Source organism: Myxocyprinus asiaticus, chromosome 38 (assembly GCF_019703515.2).
Source record: "Myxocyprinus asiaticus isolate MX2 ecotype Aquarium Trade chromosome 38, UBuf_Myxa_2, whole genome shotgun sequence".
In the NCBI taxonomy this organism is placed as follows: Eukaryota; Metazoa; Chordata; class Actinopteri; order Cypriniformes; family Catostomidae; genus Myxocyprinus; species Myxocyprinus asiaticus.
The window spans coordinates 25,486,843-25,502,694 of NC_059381.1; the positions used below are offsets into that span (position 1 = coordinate 25,486,843).

Genomic DNA, 15,852 nt, shown 5'->3' on the forward strand with positions numbered 1-15,852 from the left:
CTAGCTAATGGGATAGACTGCTAACAATTGTCAGTCCATTTTTGTTGGTCATTGAGCGGATCCACAAGAAAATACCACATCCAAACTTTTATGTTTCTGTTTTATCACAGACATTTTATTCATTTAAAAAAGTGGAAAAGAAAGTACAAGGTTGCTGAAAATTTACAAACGACAGATTTTCTTTACTCATACAGTGTAACATACAGTTTTTTCAAATCATTACATCCATAATTTACAGAAACTTCATATGCATGAATACAAAATAATTTTCAAAGTCACATGCAACCACTTATTTATTTTCTAACAGTAAAATGATCAAAATATTGGAACATCAAATCAATGCAGTGAAACATGATTTTCTGGATGTGTACAAACAGTCCAATCATGATAACAGTGCAGTTCCACATTGGCTTAGTGTCAAAATCAAAATATCAGAATGATATATTAGGGTTGGATTTTTTATTCTATGGTCCATTGATGAACTGAAGGTGATTCCTTACCAGAAAATGTTATCATGTCCCTTTATTTATCCTCCAACTGGACTACAGTCATTTCTAAAGCTGATATTTGTGCTTGCAAGTGGAAACACCATGCTCCATTGGTTGAACTTGGAAACAAGAGCCCGAGCATAAACAATGTTGCCTTTGCAGTCAGTAGATGACGATGAATTATCATAGCCCAAAACATTTAACATGCATTGGGCCTGTCCTTGATCATACCCTTTTTGTTTCAGTAAATAGTGATATATTAGGTGGTATGGAAGAATTTTAATGACAATGTCTTTCAGAGGCACACTGAATTGTACTAATTGAAAAATAAACGCATTGTATTAACAGTGCTTGCATTTTTTGGGGGATGAAGTTTCATATGGTTGTATATTTAAGCTGTGAATATTTCAATTGAAAACATTTAGCACAAAATTTCATAATTAAAAATCAATAATACATATTCACCTTCCAAAAATAAATAAATAAATAAATAAATACATTTTAAATTTGATTTAATCTTTATTATTCAACAGGTAAAATTCAGTCTTTTATATTTCACTTTGCAAATTCACCTTTAAAATTTCAGTGGTTAAAATTCAGTTGGAAATTCAACCTTGCACATCCTGGCATTGCAGGAAAAGCAGTTGAGTGTCGATGCACAATCTTTACTCTCTGCTACTAGGCTTCACTACTAGGTAGTACAAGGTTCAACTTCCAACCGAATTGTAACCACTTAATTTTTGGAGGCAAATTTGCAAAGCTAAATATAGTGGACTGAATATTACCTGTTGAATAATAAAAGATGAAATTTGATGATACAGACTTTTTTGGAAGGAGAATATTTATTATTGAATTTTTAATGATGAAAGTTTGTGCTAAATGTTTTCAATTGAAATATTCACAGCTTTAATATACAACCATATAAAATTGAACCCCCTCAAAATGCAAGCATGTTTTTTGTTTTAAATACATTTGTCATTAATATACTTCCATATAGGTGAACCAGGAGGAGTTTGCTGTTAAGACATCAAATGAATATCAAAATAATAATTAGATATGATGTCTCCAATATTTATTATGATCTGAACATCTCTGTATGTGGAGAGGAGAGATTTAGAGATTTTTTTGGGGTGGGGGGGATTTCCCCCTTTTTCACCCAATTTGGCATGCCCAATTCCCAGTGCGCTTTTAAGTCCTCGTGGTCGAGTAGTGATTCGCCTCAATCCGGGTGGCGGAGGACGAATCCCAGCTGCCTCCGTGTCTGAGACCGTCAACCCACTCATCACGTGGCTTGTTGAGCACGTTGCCACGGAGACATAGCGCGTGTGGAGGCTTCATGCCATCCACCGCGGCATCCACACTCAACTCACCACGTGACCCACCAGGAACAAACCACATTATAGTGACCACAAGGTGGTTACCCCATGTGACTCTACCCTCCTTAGCAGCTGGGCCAATTTGGATGCTTAGGAGACCTGGCTGGAGTCACTCAGCACGCCCTGGGTTTCGAACTAGCGAACTCCAGGGGTGGTAGCCAGCGTCTTTTACCACTGTGCTACACAGGCCCAGAGAATTTTTGTATTTAGGCATAAGTACTCTATTCCTTTCGACCACTTAATTGTTTGCAGATCTTGGAATTTTGGATTTCCATCAAATGTATGATGATGTAGTTTTGGAAGCATGGTGTATTAATTCTGCATCTCAGTAGCTGCCTAATTTACAAATTTGCCACAAGCTGGGTCTTCAAAGTAGTACCAGCTATATATGTTTTTAGACGCAGTGAGATGCTTACCTGTGAATATTATGCAGTTCTCCTTTAAACTATTGTATTGAATATTCTATATTAGAACTGAAATTGTGATGATAAATGTTTCTTTAATTTTTTTCTTTTAAACATCACTAAACAATGTTAAAGGCATCCAACAATCAGTGCATTTATTGATCACGACTGGACATTACTAGACTGTCTCAGTCTTATAACCGACATTCATTGTAACTCTGCACTAAGGTGTGGTGCACGGCACAATCTATGGGGTCATAGGTTTAAAAAATGTATATGCATATAAACCTGCAGTGCAAAGTCATAATTCCACAATATTCCACGTTACTGTCTGTGATGTTTGCCTGTCCTGTTCAACTTTCTCATTTTACAAGTGTTGCATGCATAGATTACTTCTCAGCAATGGTGGGCAGCATGCATGCATGAATGCGGGCCTCCTTCCACGCACTGCGGCACTCTGTGATCCAGTGGGACACAATGGTCTGTTTGTCCATGCAGCAATTGCTCTTTCCCCTCCATCCAGCAGGGGTGCAATTGAGATTGTTGGGCACGCCATTGCGAGCAGCAAGGCTACTGTCATCCAGCTTCTTCCTGTTGAGCGGTGACCGCTGCAGGACTGTTGCCGTAGTGACAGTCTCGGCCAAGCACAGCTCAGGACAGCTGCCTTTGCGATGGGTGTCAGGTGCAGACGAGACGCCTGGAAAGGTGTCACTGCGTGGCCTGCGGGGAGGAATGCTCCCCCTCCTGGTGGAGAGCGCTAGTGCGCCTCTGTGGCTGTAGAGGTACTCTAGTGGATCCGCAGGGCCTGGGCCGTCACCTCTGCATCCATTGCCCTCCTTTGGGGCCTGGGCCTGCAGTGGTTCTGAAGGAGCAGATCTGGCGATGTTTTGCTCTTTGTGGGCTTGCTGAACAGTGTGGACGCTATTTGTGGAGGTGTGCGGCTGTGGAGTTTGCAGATGCTGGCACAAGCTGTGCAGTCGTAAGCAGGGTTTTGGGGAGTCCAAAGGGCCGATGGAAAGGATGTCACAGTCGGGCTCATGCAAAGGGAAGGTGGGCCGGGCCAGATGGCAAATGGAAAGGAAGTAGTCCTGTGTGGTAGTGTGTTGGCTGTTAGTCTGGTTCAGGTCCTGCACCAGTTCCTCATAGCCCTCCCTGATGGTGGGAAGGCCTCGTTTCGCCAGTAATCTGGACCTTGGTCGCATGTCTGTAAAAGTGGAAATAGTGGGTCATCACATAATGCGTCTTCACCTACAAGGTTTCAGAAAACACGGAAAATTATTTTTATGTGGCTCGATCTACGCATCATGGCAGTTTCCTGGTGAAATGAACACTAGAGACGCTAAAACAATAACTTATTTCCTTTCACACAAATCACAAGTAAAACGGTAGATTATATATTCTCCTCACACAATGCTCCCTTGACATCAAAACACTTTTACGATAAGCTTGTTTGAGTGCAATCAAATTGTGCAGAGTGTTGCACTTGCGATGCAAAGGACCGGGGTATGAGTCAACTTGCAAGCTGAAAGTGTCAAAGAACCACCACAAAATGGTGTGGTTGCTTTTAGATTTGCTTTTTATGAAACTATTGGTTAGGTTCAAGTTAGGGAAGTAGGTTTTGTTGATTTAAAACTCTATAGAGCATTTACCTTATCTGTTTTGGAGAAACTCACTTTTAACACCACTCAGTGGACATTTCACCTCGGAACTGCTGCTATACGTTTAAGGAACCACATAATGTAATTTAGCAAAAATGTCACCAGTCACATTGTTTTTTTTGTTTGTTTTTTGTTTTTTGATGAGATCATACTCATCTTTACACAGGCGAGTTAAGGCTGCTTTGAGATGGCTCTGTGCTAGCTCCAAATTCTGCGTAAAGACACGATACGAAAATATGCCAACTCTAATCCACCTTTGCCTCTAGTATCAGGGGTGACTCTGATGTTGCTTTGGTTCTGATGAAATACACCATAAGTGCAGCCTTACATTTTGTTATTGTTACGACAGATCATACATTTTATAATATTTTACGTTAAGATTCATTTCATGATTTTGCATGCATAATGAAAACACTAATTGCATTTAGATTATTTCTGAAATTGCAATTTCTTTGCATACACAAATGCTTACTCACACACTCCTCCCACATATTTTGCTGGTTTTTAGCTCAAAAGAAATTAATGACCTATGCCATTGTTTTTTTTTTTCATAATTGAACAACATGGTATTACAGGCCATATCATTTCTTATGTTCTGTACTATAATTCCAGAAATCGATGCATATAATGGAAAGGACTGATTACAGGAATATGTGTAAGCCCAGTCTCCATGGAAACGCCTCTTCCCATCACATCCCAGGCTGTGCTCAGATTTCATAGCAATTGGAGTGCATGCACACACACTCACTCACGCACACACATGCGCGCACACAACCAGCTCCTCCCCACACCCCATGCCCAAATCATTTGAACATCCCTTTTTATTGTGGAGGACCAGTGTAAACAATCCAGCACCTATATTCAGTTAATTTTTGTTGCCTAAACCTTACTAGCATTTTCAGAGCCCTTAAATGCCCCTACGCAGTTCTAAACAGAAAAATAAAACAACATACAGAAAAAAAGGATACAAATCTACCAGATCAAAGTAGATCTGCCTTACACGACCCATACGACAGACATCAGGCACATCACAGTTTCTTATAACAGTTGATAAAATTCAAAGAATCTCTTGACCTGTCCCTAATCTTTATGGCTTTAAATGAATCTGATCCCAAAATAGATTCAAAATCTATTTTAAAAATAACAATAATGTAATTATCTGCCAACTATTCATCAACAACCTCAACTTTCCATCAACAGCACATCAGATTTGTGTGCGTCAAGTCTTCAGGTTTTATGCAAATATCTTTCTGTCCTAACACAGTGTAGGTCATTTCTCCTTCCCCCTGGTTTTGAGTTTGATGTCTGTCAGGTCCCACCTGTGCAGGGTCTCTGGTTGCCTGGTGTAGTGATGGCCGATGGGTCTCTTCTGTCTTCAGTCGTCTCCTCTTCCCTGTGCTGCCTCCACTCCCTGCCTCCGTTCGAAACCTCTAACTGCTGCTGCTACACACAAAAAAAGCACAAATAATGATTTTCTCCACCCTTCTCTCTCTCTCTCTCTCTCTCTCTCTCTCTCTCTCTCTCTCTCTCGCTTGCCTGTTTGCTTGCTTGCCCTCTCTCGTGCAACTCACTCTCTCCCCTCCTTCGGTCAGGGCTAAAAATAGCACCTTCATTCCCATCCCTGGTGCTGTATAGAATCATTTGCAAAATGGATTTTACTGATGTGGTGGGGAGAAGAGAATAGATATGACAGGAAGGGGAAAAAAGGGTAAACCTTGGTGAAAGTAAAGAAGAGCAGCACACAATTTCTAGGTTGGTTTATGCCGGTTAGTGCTGGTTTGGTGATGGTCCAGCTGGAGTACCCACATAGCCATGTTGTTCAGCAGAAAAAATTCTAGTCGACCAGTATGGTTTCGATAATAATGCTGATTATTCAAAGGAAGTTTTGCTGGTTAAGATGGTCAAATAGCCTTGTTTTAACATCAGCACACTAGCATCCCATGTTGTGGACTAGTATTCAAAAACACAACATGGTGACCAGCTGTTTTTTTTTTTTTTTTTCAGCTGGAAAGTAAAGGACAAAAGAAATAGGAGGTAGAAAAGGAGAGAAAATACAAAATCTCTCCCCAGATCGGTTGAAGGAAGCGGCAGTAAATCCTACCTGTGAATAATAGATGCTAAACATACAGACTGACATACGGATTAAAGCACAGCTTAATCTCACATTGACATGTCAGTTTTTACTGGTGCTCAAAATCGGAGCCAATCCATATTGACACATATTGACAAAAGTTGCATACTCTAATATTTTGTTGGAAAACTTTTAGCTTTGATTACGGCACACATTCGTCTTGGCATTGTTTCGACAACCTTATGCAACGTCACATTTATTTCCATCCAGAGTTGCATCAATTTTTGGCTGAGATCTTGTATTGATGACGGGAGAGTCGAACCACTCCCTAAAGTCTTCTCCAGCACATTCCAAAGACTTTCAATGGGGCTAAGGTCAGGACTCTGTGGTGGCCAATTCATGTGTGAAAATTATTCCTCATGCTTCCTGAACCACTCTTTCACAATTTTAGCCCGATTAATCTTGGCATTGTCGTCCTGGAATATGCCCATGCCGTCAAGGAAGAACAAATCCATTGATGGGATTACCTGGTCATTCAGTACATTCAGGTAGTCAGCTGACTTCATTTTAATGCCTCATAACTTTGCTGAGCCTAGACCTGACCAATTGAAGCAACCCCAGATCATAACACTGCCTCCAGAAGCTTGTACAGTGGGCACTATGCATGACGGGTGCATCGCTTCATGTGCTTCCCTTCTTACCCTGATGCGCCCATCGCTTTGGAATAGGGTAAATCTGGACTCATCAGACCACATGACCTTTTTCCATTGCTCCATAGTCCAATCTTTATGCTCCCTAGCAAATTGAAGTCGATTTCTTTCCGATTACCCTCACTAACAAGTGGCTTTCTTGTGGCCACACAGCTGTTTAGTCCCAATCCTGTAAGTTCTCATCGAATTGTGGGTGTGGAAATGCTCTTACACTATTAAACATAGCTGTGAGTTCTACTGTAGATTTTTTCTGATCGTTCAAGATTGTCTTTCTGACCACATTTCTTCCATGAACCGTCAGTTTCACCACTATCCTTCCAGGTTTTAATAATGCGTTGGACAGTTTTTAATCCAACTCCAGTGATTTCCGCAATCTCCTTTGTTGTTTTCTTTGCTTGATGCAGGCCAACAATTTGCCCCTTCTTTTCCACGACCACGGGATACGTCTTCCAACATGGTTGTTTAAGAAATGAGAAGCTACACACTGCATCAGTTAAGATTAAAAGAACTGTTGCCAGCTGAAACATATTAATCACTGCAATAACGATCCAATCATAGGCTTTTAAGTATCTGCTTATTTAAATCCAATCCAATCACCCAATTACTCACCTTCACGTTGTTCCACAGCGACTTTCTTCTGTGGGACACAAAAGGAGATGTAAGGCAGAATGTTAGCCTCAGTATCCATTCTCTCCCATTGTATGGGAAAAAGATTAAATGAAAGCAAATGGTGACTGAGGATAATATTCTGCCAAACATCTCCTTTTGTGTCCCACGGAAGAAAGGAATTCATATGGGTTTAGAACAACATGAGGACGAGTAAATGACGACAGAACTTTCAGTTTTGGGTGAACTATCTGTAGAGCTGAGGAGGGCGGGGCCGGGTTGGAATGAGACACACCCGGTCCCCAATCAGCCTGATGGGGCGCGCGAGGGATAAAGGCGGCCGGGGACAACAGTTCGAGAGAGAGAGAATTACAGACAGCTGTGCTGTGTTTTTAGTTGTGTGTTTTTGGTTGGGTTTTTGGTTAATAAATTATTATTTAAGTTGTCAAGCCGGTTCTCGCCTCCTCCTTTCCTCTAAACCCCCTTACACTGGTGCCGAAACCCGGAAAGGAGGAGGGATTCCCGTCGCAGGATCCCCCCCACCCGGAGAGGCGACAGAGAGAGAATTACAGACAGCTGTGCTGTGTTTTTAGTTGTGTGTTTTTGGTTGGGTTTTTGGTTAATAAATTATTATTTAAGTTGTCAAGCCGGTTCTCGCCTCCTCCTTTCCTCTGAACCCCCTTACACTGGTGCCGAAACCCGGAAAGGAGGAGGGTGGAGTAGTGATCGAGGACCACGCGACGGCGCATCAGAGAAACTCACCGGTTCTCTGATGCGCCGTCGCGTGGTCCTCGATCACTACTCCACCCTCCTCCTTTCCGGGTTTCGGCACCAGCGTAAGGGGGTTCAGAGGAAAGGAGGAGGCGAGAACCGGCTTGACAACTTAAATAATAATTTATAATAATTTATTAAATATAATTTATTATACCTCGATCGAGGACCACGCGACGGCGCATCAGAGAAACTCACCGGTTCTCTGATGCGCCGTCGCGTGGTCCTCGATCACTACTCCACCCTCTCAGGCGGACTGCAGCCGCTCCTCCCCGGGCGGACCGGAGTCAGACCTCCGACCCCCAGCGGACAGAACGCCCCTCCGCGTTCCCGGCGTCCCGTGGGGACTCTCCTCCGCCCCTGGCAGCGGCCCTACCACTCCAGGTGGTCGGGGAGTCGCTTCCCTCCTCCCCCCCGCGGACGGCGGTCTTCTCTCGATCCCTCCGCGTTCCCGGGAGACGGCAGGGCACTTCTCCGCCCCCGGCAGCGGCTCCCTCGCTCCAGGCGGTTGGGGAGTCCCGTCCCCGATCGCCTCGCAGACGGCGGCCGTTCCCCACGTCCGGGTAGTCGGGCTACTCCGTCCCCTGTCGGACGGCAGCGGCGCTCCCCTGGGTGGACGGCAGTGTCGAGGATCCTGCGACAGGAATCCCTCCTCCTTCCCAGGTTTCGGCACCAGTGTAAGGGGGTTTAGAGGAAAGGAGGAGGCGAGAACCGGCTAGACAACTTAAATAATAATTTATTAACCAAAAACCCAACCAAAAACACACAACTAAAAACACAGCACAGCTGTCTGTAATTCTCTCTCTCTCGAACTGTCGTCCCCGGCCGCCTTTATCCCTCGCGCGCCCCATCAGGCTGATTGGGGACCGGATGTGTCTCATTCCAACCCGGCCCCGCCCTCCTCAGCTCTACACTATCCCTTTAACTTTTCGATACAGTGCACTGCTCACCTAAAGTTGTTTTTCCAAAAAGAGGGAATTGTCGAGTCAAATGTTTGTTTTATGAGTCATTTTAGAGATATAACTCCATTTTAACCTTGGGGCACTGAATGGTGCTCTTATCTTGAGTGAAGAGAATTTTTAGCCGTGTTTATACGGTGAGGTCTGCAGGTATATGAAACCCTAAATGACCTTCGTCAGGCACTTGTTGCTGTGAATGGACAGCAAACTTGGGAGTGCCTAAAACACAAACACCACCACCTGATAATGCTGCCTCAGATGTTTACAAGCCCAAATGTATTTGTGCACAGTGGAAATCTCAACAAAAATACATTGCAAGTATTATGCTATACAGTAAAAATAAAAATTTTCATTGTAGATTAACCTGCCCATGAACATACATGAGTGAAATATACAAGAAATGCAACAAGTAAACATGCAAAGTCCTTTACCTGTTATTGGAGCTAGTAGTTCTGAATAGTTCACTAGTTTTGGAGGAACTGTCGCACTTTTCCCCTAAAAGGTGATACCATTAACATACACTTCATATGGGTTAGACTGCCTTTTTAAGCCATAAACATAAATGTTCACTCTCAAAACTGTCTGACAAGGAAGGGTGTGAGAAAAAGAGAGAGAGCCAAAGGGAGGAACGAGTTGAGAGGGAGGAGGTTGTTTTGAATTAGGGAAGGTGGAGCACATTGAAGATCAACACAATGACACACCAGCCCTGCTAAATTCAATATAATCCCACTCCATTTATCACTGCTGGTCAGAGGTAATATGAAAGGCTACCATCAAATTTGACAACAAATCGAATTTGTTAACTGATGCAGGCAAATGTTTCCTCTTTAAAAAATAAAGTCTTGGATAGCAAGCTAGCTAAAAAATTATTTCCTACATTGTATTTATTTGAAATTCTGTTGTTCCCACACAAATAAATATAGCCAATATTTTAGTCTACCATAACTAAAAAAATAAAAAAAATAAAATAAAAAATACTCTAGAAATTTCCATGATTTTAAACCTTCTGTTTTGTAGAAAATTCCAAACAACCATTCTAAATGGGTATAAAAGACATAGTAGAGTACAGTAGATATACAGCATCTCCCTTTTGATTATAAATATGAACATAGATTTGTTTTTCACACTAAACACAAGCTCATTTAATCTGGAAAGAGCATCACCTATATACCAATGGTGATACCATTCTTTTACAGAAGACAGCCATTCTTTAGCTGCTCATCCTATATAAGGTCACAGGTATTGCTGGAGCCAATCCCAGCTGTCTCAGGGAACATGGCCAGTCCATTACAGGGCTAACACACACAGACAAACACATTCACACCAATGACCAATTTTTGAGTCTCCATTTCACTTGACCTACATGTCTTTGAACACTGAGAGGTCAGAAAGGTCAATTTGAGTCAGGACTTGAACTGGTGACCTCCTTGCTGTGAGGCGACAGTGCAACCAACTGAGCCTATGATATGAAAATATGCGAATTAGATATTATTTAGATTACTAACAAATTGTATCTATTTGAAACAAATATAAATTCATGGTTTATATTCAAAATCATTTTTATTTCAGAATATAAACATCTTCCTGACAGACAACAAAATTAATTGAAAATATCCCATAGACTTTCATTGAAAAGGTCCCCACACATATCTAGGGATCAGAATGTCATAGAAACTTGGGAAGGTCTGTTGACTTGGGCCAGAAAGCAGCCATTTAGTTATGCCCTACCAACCACCTAGCAATGCCCCTAAAAGAGTTAGGAAAGAGAAATCCATAAAAGAAAATGAAAGGGAGAAGGAGAGAATGAAAATAAACAAGACAGAGTGGGAGTCATTTTATGCCAAGTAGGTCGACCTGAATCAAATGAAAGAAGAATAGAAATATGAGTAAAGATGCAACCCTGAGAATACAGATGCAATAACGTGCTTTGTAAAAATAAAAAAGTCTGTAATAGCTCAGATAGTCAGGGCTTGAAGGCAGAAAACCATGGCAACATGTGCAAAAAAATGAAAGGAACTGAACTGTGTTGCCCTCAATGAACTACAGTCACACCAGGCTGATATATTCTCATCTATCCATCTTGTGCTTTGAAGAGATTCACACGTTCCTTTCATTTCCAGCACAGAGCATATCTCTGAATCACATGTGATGATTGCTCCCATCTGCTTCAATTTAAGACACGAAGATCAAATTTAATATTGCACTGATTTATGTTTGGTTTGAAATACACGTGTCTCTCTGCCAAGCTGCATGGGTTTACATTCTTTTCCATCAATTAAGATTATTGAAGTTTTCCAAAACAAACTATGTGCTATGTTGTTACTTTGTACTTTGTTCATTCATTGAAAGGATTTTCAATGAGTGAACAGTTTTTCCCCAACAGAAAGTGTTTTAATAATCAATTGTCATCAGATGAGATTTATGATCTCTTTTGCCCTGATCTTGCTTGCCATTATAACATAGATATCATACGTAGCCTCTGGTACTTTATGGAATAGATAGTCACTTGTATTTATTTTGCTAGTTACAATCTTTTGTTTTGATATCAATATGCAATGACTCCATATGTGACTAAAATGAATCTAAATTGGAGAAAATGTTATTCTTGGCTTGCCAATACTGCTTTAAAGGGCACTCTTAGTGTGCGATTAAATTGTGTATATTTTACAGACTTACAAACATACGTTTCTTACAAAAGTTAATATCATTATTTGAACTTTGATTATCTAGGGATGTGAAAGTGCTTATTATTGTCCAAATATAATGAAAAATCTCTAAATAATCCTATGGATAAATATTTACAAAGGTAGTAAGCTTGCATCTACAAGCAGTCTTATTCTTTGTCGTTTTCAACCTCATTGGCATGCACAAGCTCTAGGCCGAATGTCGTAAACAACGTGACACAGGTGCTCTGTATTGTTGCAGGATATACAGGGAGCTTAAGTGTACTGTAAACTGGAAGGTCTGGTTGATCCGTAACTGTGCATGTTTTGTTTATCACATGCAGCCTCTTTAGAGTGCAACCCCCTGTGTGAGAACATGACTTTTACCATCCACCCTGATCGCTAACATCACATATGAGGGGGAAGTGAGTTATTCTGTGCCACTAGCATCACCAAACAGAATTATTTACAGAATACCCCCCTGTCTTCCATTGATTGGACAAACATAGTCTATATTTCTACCCCAAACTAACACTATTGTTGAGCCAATGTTGGGCTGGTCAGGATGCTCCAACAAACAGGGAAATGTTTTGATAACGCCACAGAGCCAACGTGTTTACACTTTCCGGGGAATTTAATCAACATGCCTTACTTATAGCAAATTGACTGCATTCTCAAATTACACACACAAGACCTTTAATTATTATACATAAATAAATACTTGCTTTTCCATTACGGGGTTATTAAAGATTATTTTCTCTAAGACGACATTAAAAGTGACTCCATGCTTTTATTGCCTTCTTCAACTTATTATTCTTTGGGAAAAAAAAGAAAGAAAAAAGAATATGTAATATTCCCATAATGGACTGCTTATGTCCACCTGAGTATTACAGATCATAAAAACAATGTATGTGAGAATGTGAGCAGCATTGCCAGCTGAACTCATATACAGTAGCCTGCATTTACTTTAGATATATGCAACTCACATTTGACAACACCTTAAAGTACATAATTACTAGATTAGTTTAATTAAACATAGATTAGATAGTGCTTCTCCCTAATTGCACTGTAATTACATAAAATTAAGCATGCGGATGGACTGGGTATATTACAAATATGGACATGGTACCATTATTGAGTTGGAACAAAAATGAAAACGTGTTTTTCAAAGGATTTTACAAAAAGGTATTTGGAAGATGATGATATTCACTGAAAAAAAGTATTTTGTGGTGAAGTATATATACCAGAAAAGATTAAGTACTTTCTACATTGAATAATTTAGTTTCAGCATGAACTTGAAAATATTAAAGCTACACTATGTAACTTTTTCTAGCGGTTAAAAAATAAAACTGCATATGTCTTGCGGAAGAAAATTGTTTTGGTAATGACGTAAGTTGTGCTTCGGCTCTGCTCTTCTGCGTGGATGAATGTGGTTCGAGGCACCGGTGTACACAAGGATACAGGGCATCTTATCAGAGCAAATGGACAAATAAATAGCGAAAGAAAGAAAAAGACGGATATCTGAAAACATGTAATCTGAGCAGATAAGTGCCATATCCTATATTGTTGTTTTGACTTATTGGAAACATTGATGTTTTGAAATAAATGATGTTACAAAAGTTAGGCAATGTACGTTAACATTAGACATAATGATTGCTAGTCTGATGAGGTCAAACGTTTTAAAGTTTTTATAACTGTAGGATATTCTGGCCAAATAGAGCAAGGTAGTAACTCATTTATAGATTGTCGTTGTTACCAACCAGTGGTCAACATCATTTCAACACTCACATGTCCTTGGCAAGCCCAAGACTAAAGGATTTATTTAAATAAATTATTGCAGTTATAAAGAAAAATACACATGTGTGCTAGCAAGTGAAATGTTCTGCACCGATTACAGTATAATTATTGTATTTCACTACACACACAGACATAAACCATATCAATAAAATATCTTACCTGTTGAGTAAGAAGAAAGCCATCTCTGGGTCGCTTTTAAATCCTTTCAGATCTCGGAGTTGTCGCTACCTCTGAAAATCCAAGCCGATGTTGATTCAGGTTATATTACGGACTCTATCACTTTCCCATTTTGCTTGTAGACTCTGTTCTGTTTGGGGTTTCTTTGTTTTTACAACCGGTGATTCCCCGGAGGTTTGCCGTTTTGAATGATCCATGGTCAATTTTTCTCGTTCATTGCGACAACAAACTTGTGCCGCCCCCCGCAAGATGTTGCACTGGGCCTAAATCCGCTACTGATGATGTGTGATGAACCCAAGTGCAGTTTATTATCAATCATGAAATTCAAAAACCTTAACTCCCAATGTGAACAAAATACAAAAACATGAACTTGACTTGACTTGACATGACATGACATGACATGACATGACCAATCCAACAAAGTTACATTCACAATACCTGACAATGGACAATGGCAAACATGAGGCTTAAATACATGTACAAGGGAGAAACATGACAATGATAACCAATGACAAGACAGAACGATGAAAACAAGACACATGAACATGGAGGGAAACATGAAATCACAAGACCAAGGAAACAGGAACAAACATGGCATGGAAACAGGAAATAACATGACATGAAACCACATGACCTGAACAGGAACAGGAACTAAACTTTAAAATAAAAGACATGAACAAAAACACATCTAGACGTGACATATCCCCCCCTCTAGGGGCGGCTCCCAACACCCCATAACAAAAGGTACTCAGAAGGCTGCTTTCTTAAACAAATATTTTTATCAAAGAATATTTGACATTATTATTATACATTGTCAACAAATTCTAGAAATGAACACTGAAAAAATAAAGAATAAATCAAAATACACTAAATAGCTTAAAAACATCAGTACTGTATGTTTAGTATCAGTCAATTGCTGACCATTTAAATAAAGAATAAATTCAAATACAATAAATAGCTAAATAAACATCAGTACTGTATGTTCAGTATCAGACAGTTGCTGACCATTAAAATAAAGAATAATTTCAAATAAAATAAATAGCTAAATAAACATCAGTACTGTTTAGTATCAGTCAAATGCTGACTATTTTAATACTTCCAGTCAATTATTGGCAGGTTGTAAAACAAGAAGCATTTACACCTGCCGAGTCAAGCGATGTTACACCTTATTCTGCTGTACAAGTTCAGGGGAAACTTTCAACAGTGGAAAACCAGACTTTTAAATATTAAATTATATAAATGCAGGGACTGGAATTGTTCGGTTGAAGGGGGTCTAGACTGTGAATCCTGAACAAAACAGCTTGGTGAATACATGTTTACACATTAGCTTCCACTCAGCTGACAAGCAATGAAAGTAGCTACGTGATTAGCTTGTTAGCTATAAGCTCGTTGCCACGGAGAGTAAAAGATGGGCCAGCATTGTGTCTCACCAACTAGGTAACAACGTAGTGTGAAATCAACACTCAACAGACACAATCCACCACCGCACCGTTGTCTGCTGAGCTGCAAAAAGATGCTCTGCTTACCTTTCAATCTGCTATATTACTGACTGCACTGACAAACTATAGCTGGCTAACAGCAAACAGACATGAGTGACATGGTTGTCAGGGACAGGGTTAACATTATATTTGTTATATTGAAAAGGGCAAATGATGGGGTCATTTTTTAATAACTTTCCAGTATGTATTTCACAAACTAGTTAGCAATTTACCGAGAAGAGACCACTCAACTCTGCACTGCCTTACTCCGCCCTGTCTGCAGAGCCACCGTCAGCTCAGAGTCAGCTCTGTAAACAGTGGAGTCAAGCGCGCGTCAAACTACGTAATGACACCAATTCTAAAGCATTGTTTTCTGCATTATATGTTCTGAAAAAAGCTTTCATATCTGCGCATATCTGTAAAATATACGCAGATTCCGATATATATCGGTAATATCGGCCGACCGATATATTGGTCGGGCACTACTTATAAGGATACAAAACTCCTGCTAAAGCGCTGTGGGGAATCAGGACACTGAAGCGGCCTGTTCACCAGCGAAGCTTCAAGCGGTGAGGCGGAGAAAATGTTCGCCGGAACACTGCAGGGGAGCAGAGAGTCTTCTCATTGCCGTGAAGATCCCGTCCACTGACTCGTGTATGTTGACGGCGATATAGTTGAAGGCTTCTAGACGAGA

At 40.5% G+C, this 15,852-nt stretch overlaps 1 protein-coding gene across 5 annotated transcripts; it reads right to left on the bottom strand.

Moving 5' to 3' along the window:
- Positions 1-102: 102 nt before the first annotated feature.
- Positions 103-14,502, bottom strand: si:dkeyp-72g9.4 (uncharacterized). Of its 5 annotated transcripts, none has more exons than XM_051678432.1 (3): positions 13,663-14,499; positions 5,246-5,369; positions 103-3,472 (listed from the first exon to the last, which is right to left on the bottom strand). In XM_051678432.1, exon 3 carries the CDS (start codon positions 3,468-3,470, stop codon positions 2,658-2,660), a length of 813 nt encoding a protein of 270 aa, XP_051534392.1. In that variant the 5' UTR covers positions 3,471-3,472; positions 5,246-5,369; positions 13,663-14,499; the 3' UTR covers positions 103-2,657. The 5 variants fall into 5 exon arrangements, with proteins under 5 accessions (XP_051534392.1, XP_051534391.1, XP_051534393.1 ...); XM_051678431.1 differs by lacking the exon at positions 13,663-14,499 and adding an exon at positions 9,475-9,620; XM_051678433.1 differs by lacking the exon at positions 13,663-14,499 and adding an exon at positions 9,475-9,620 and having other exon boundaries at positions 103-3,516.
- Positions 14,503-15,852: the final 1,350 nt, after the last annotated feature.

What these genes read in the sequence shown, in the direction of transcription:
- si:dkeyp-72g9.4 (XM_051678436.1), bottom strand. Translation starts at nt 3,470, where the DNA reads ATGCGACCAAGGTCCAGATTACTGGCGAAACGAGGCCTTCCCACCATC.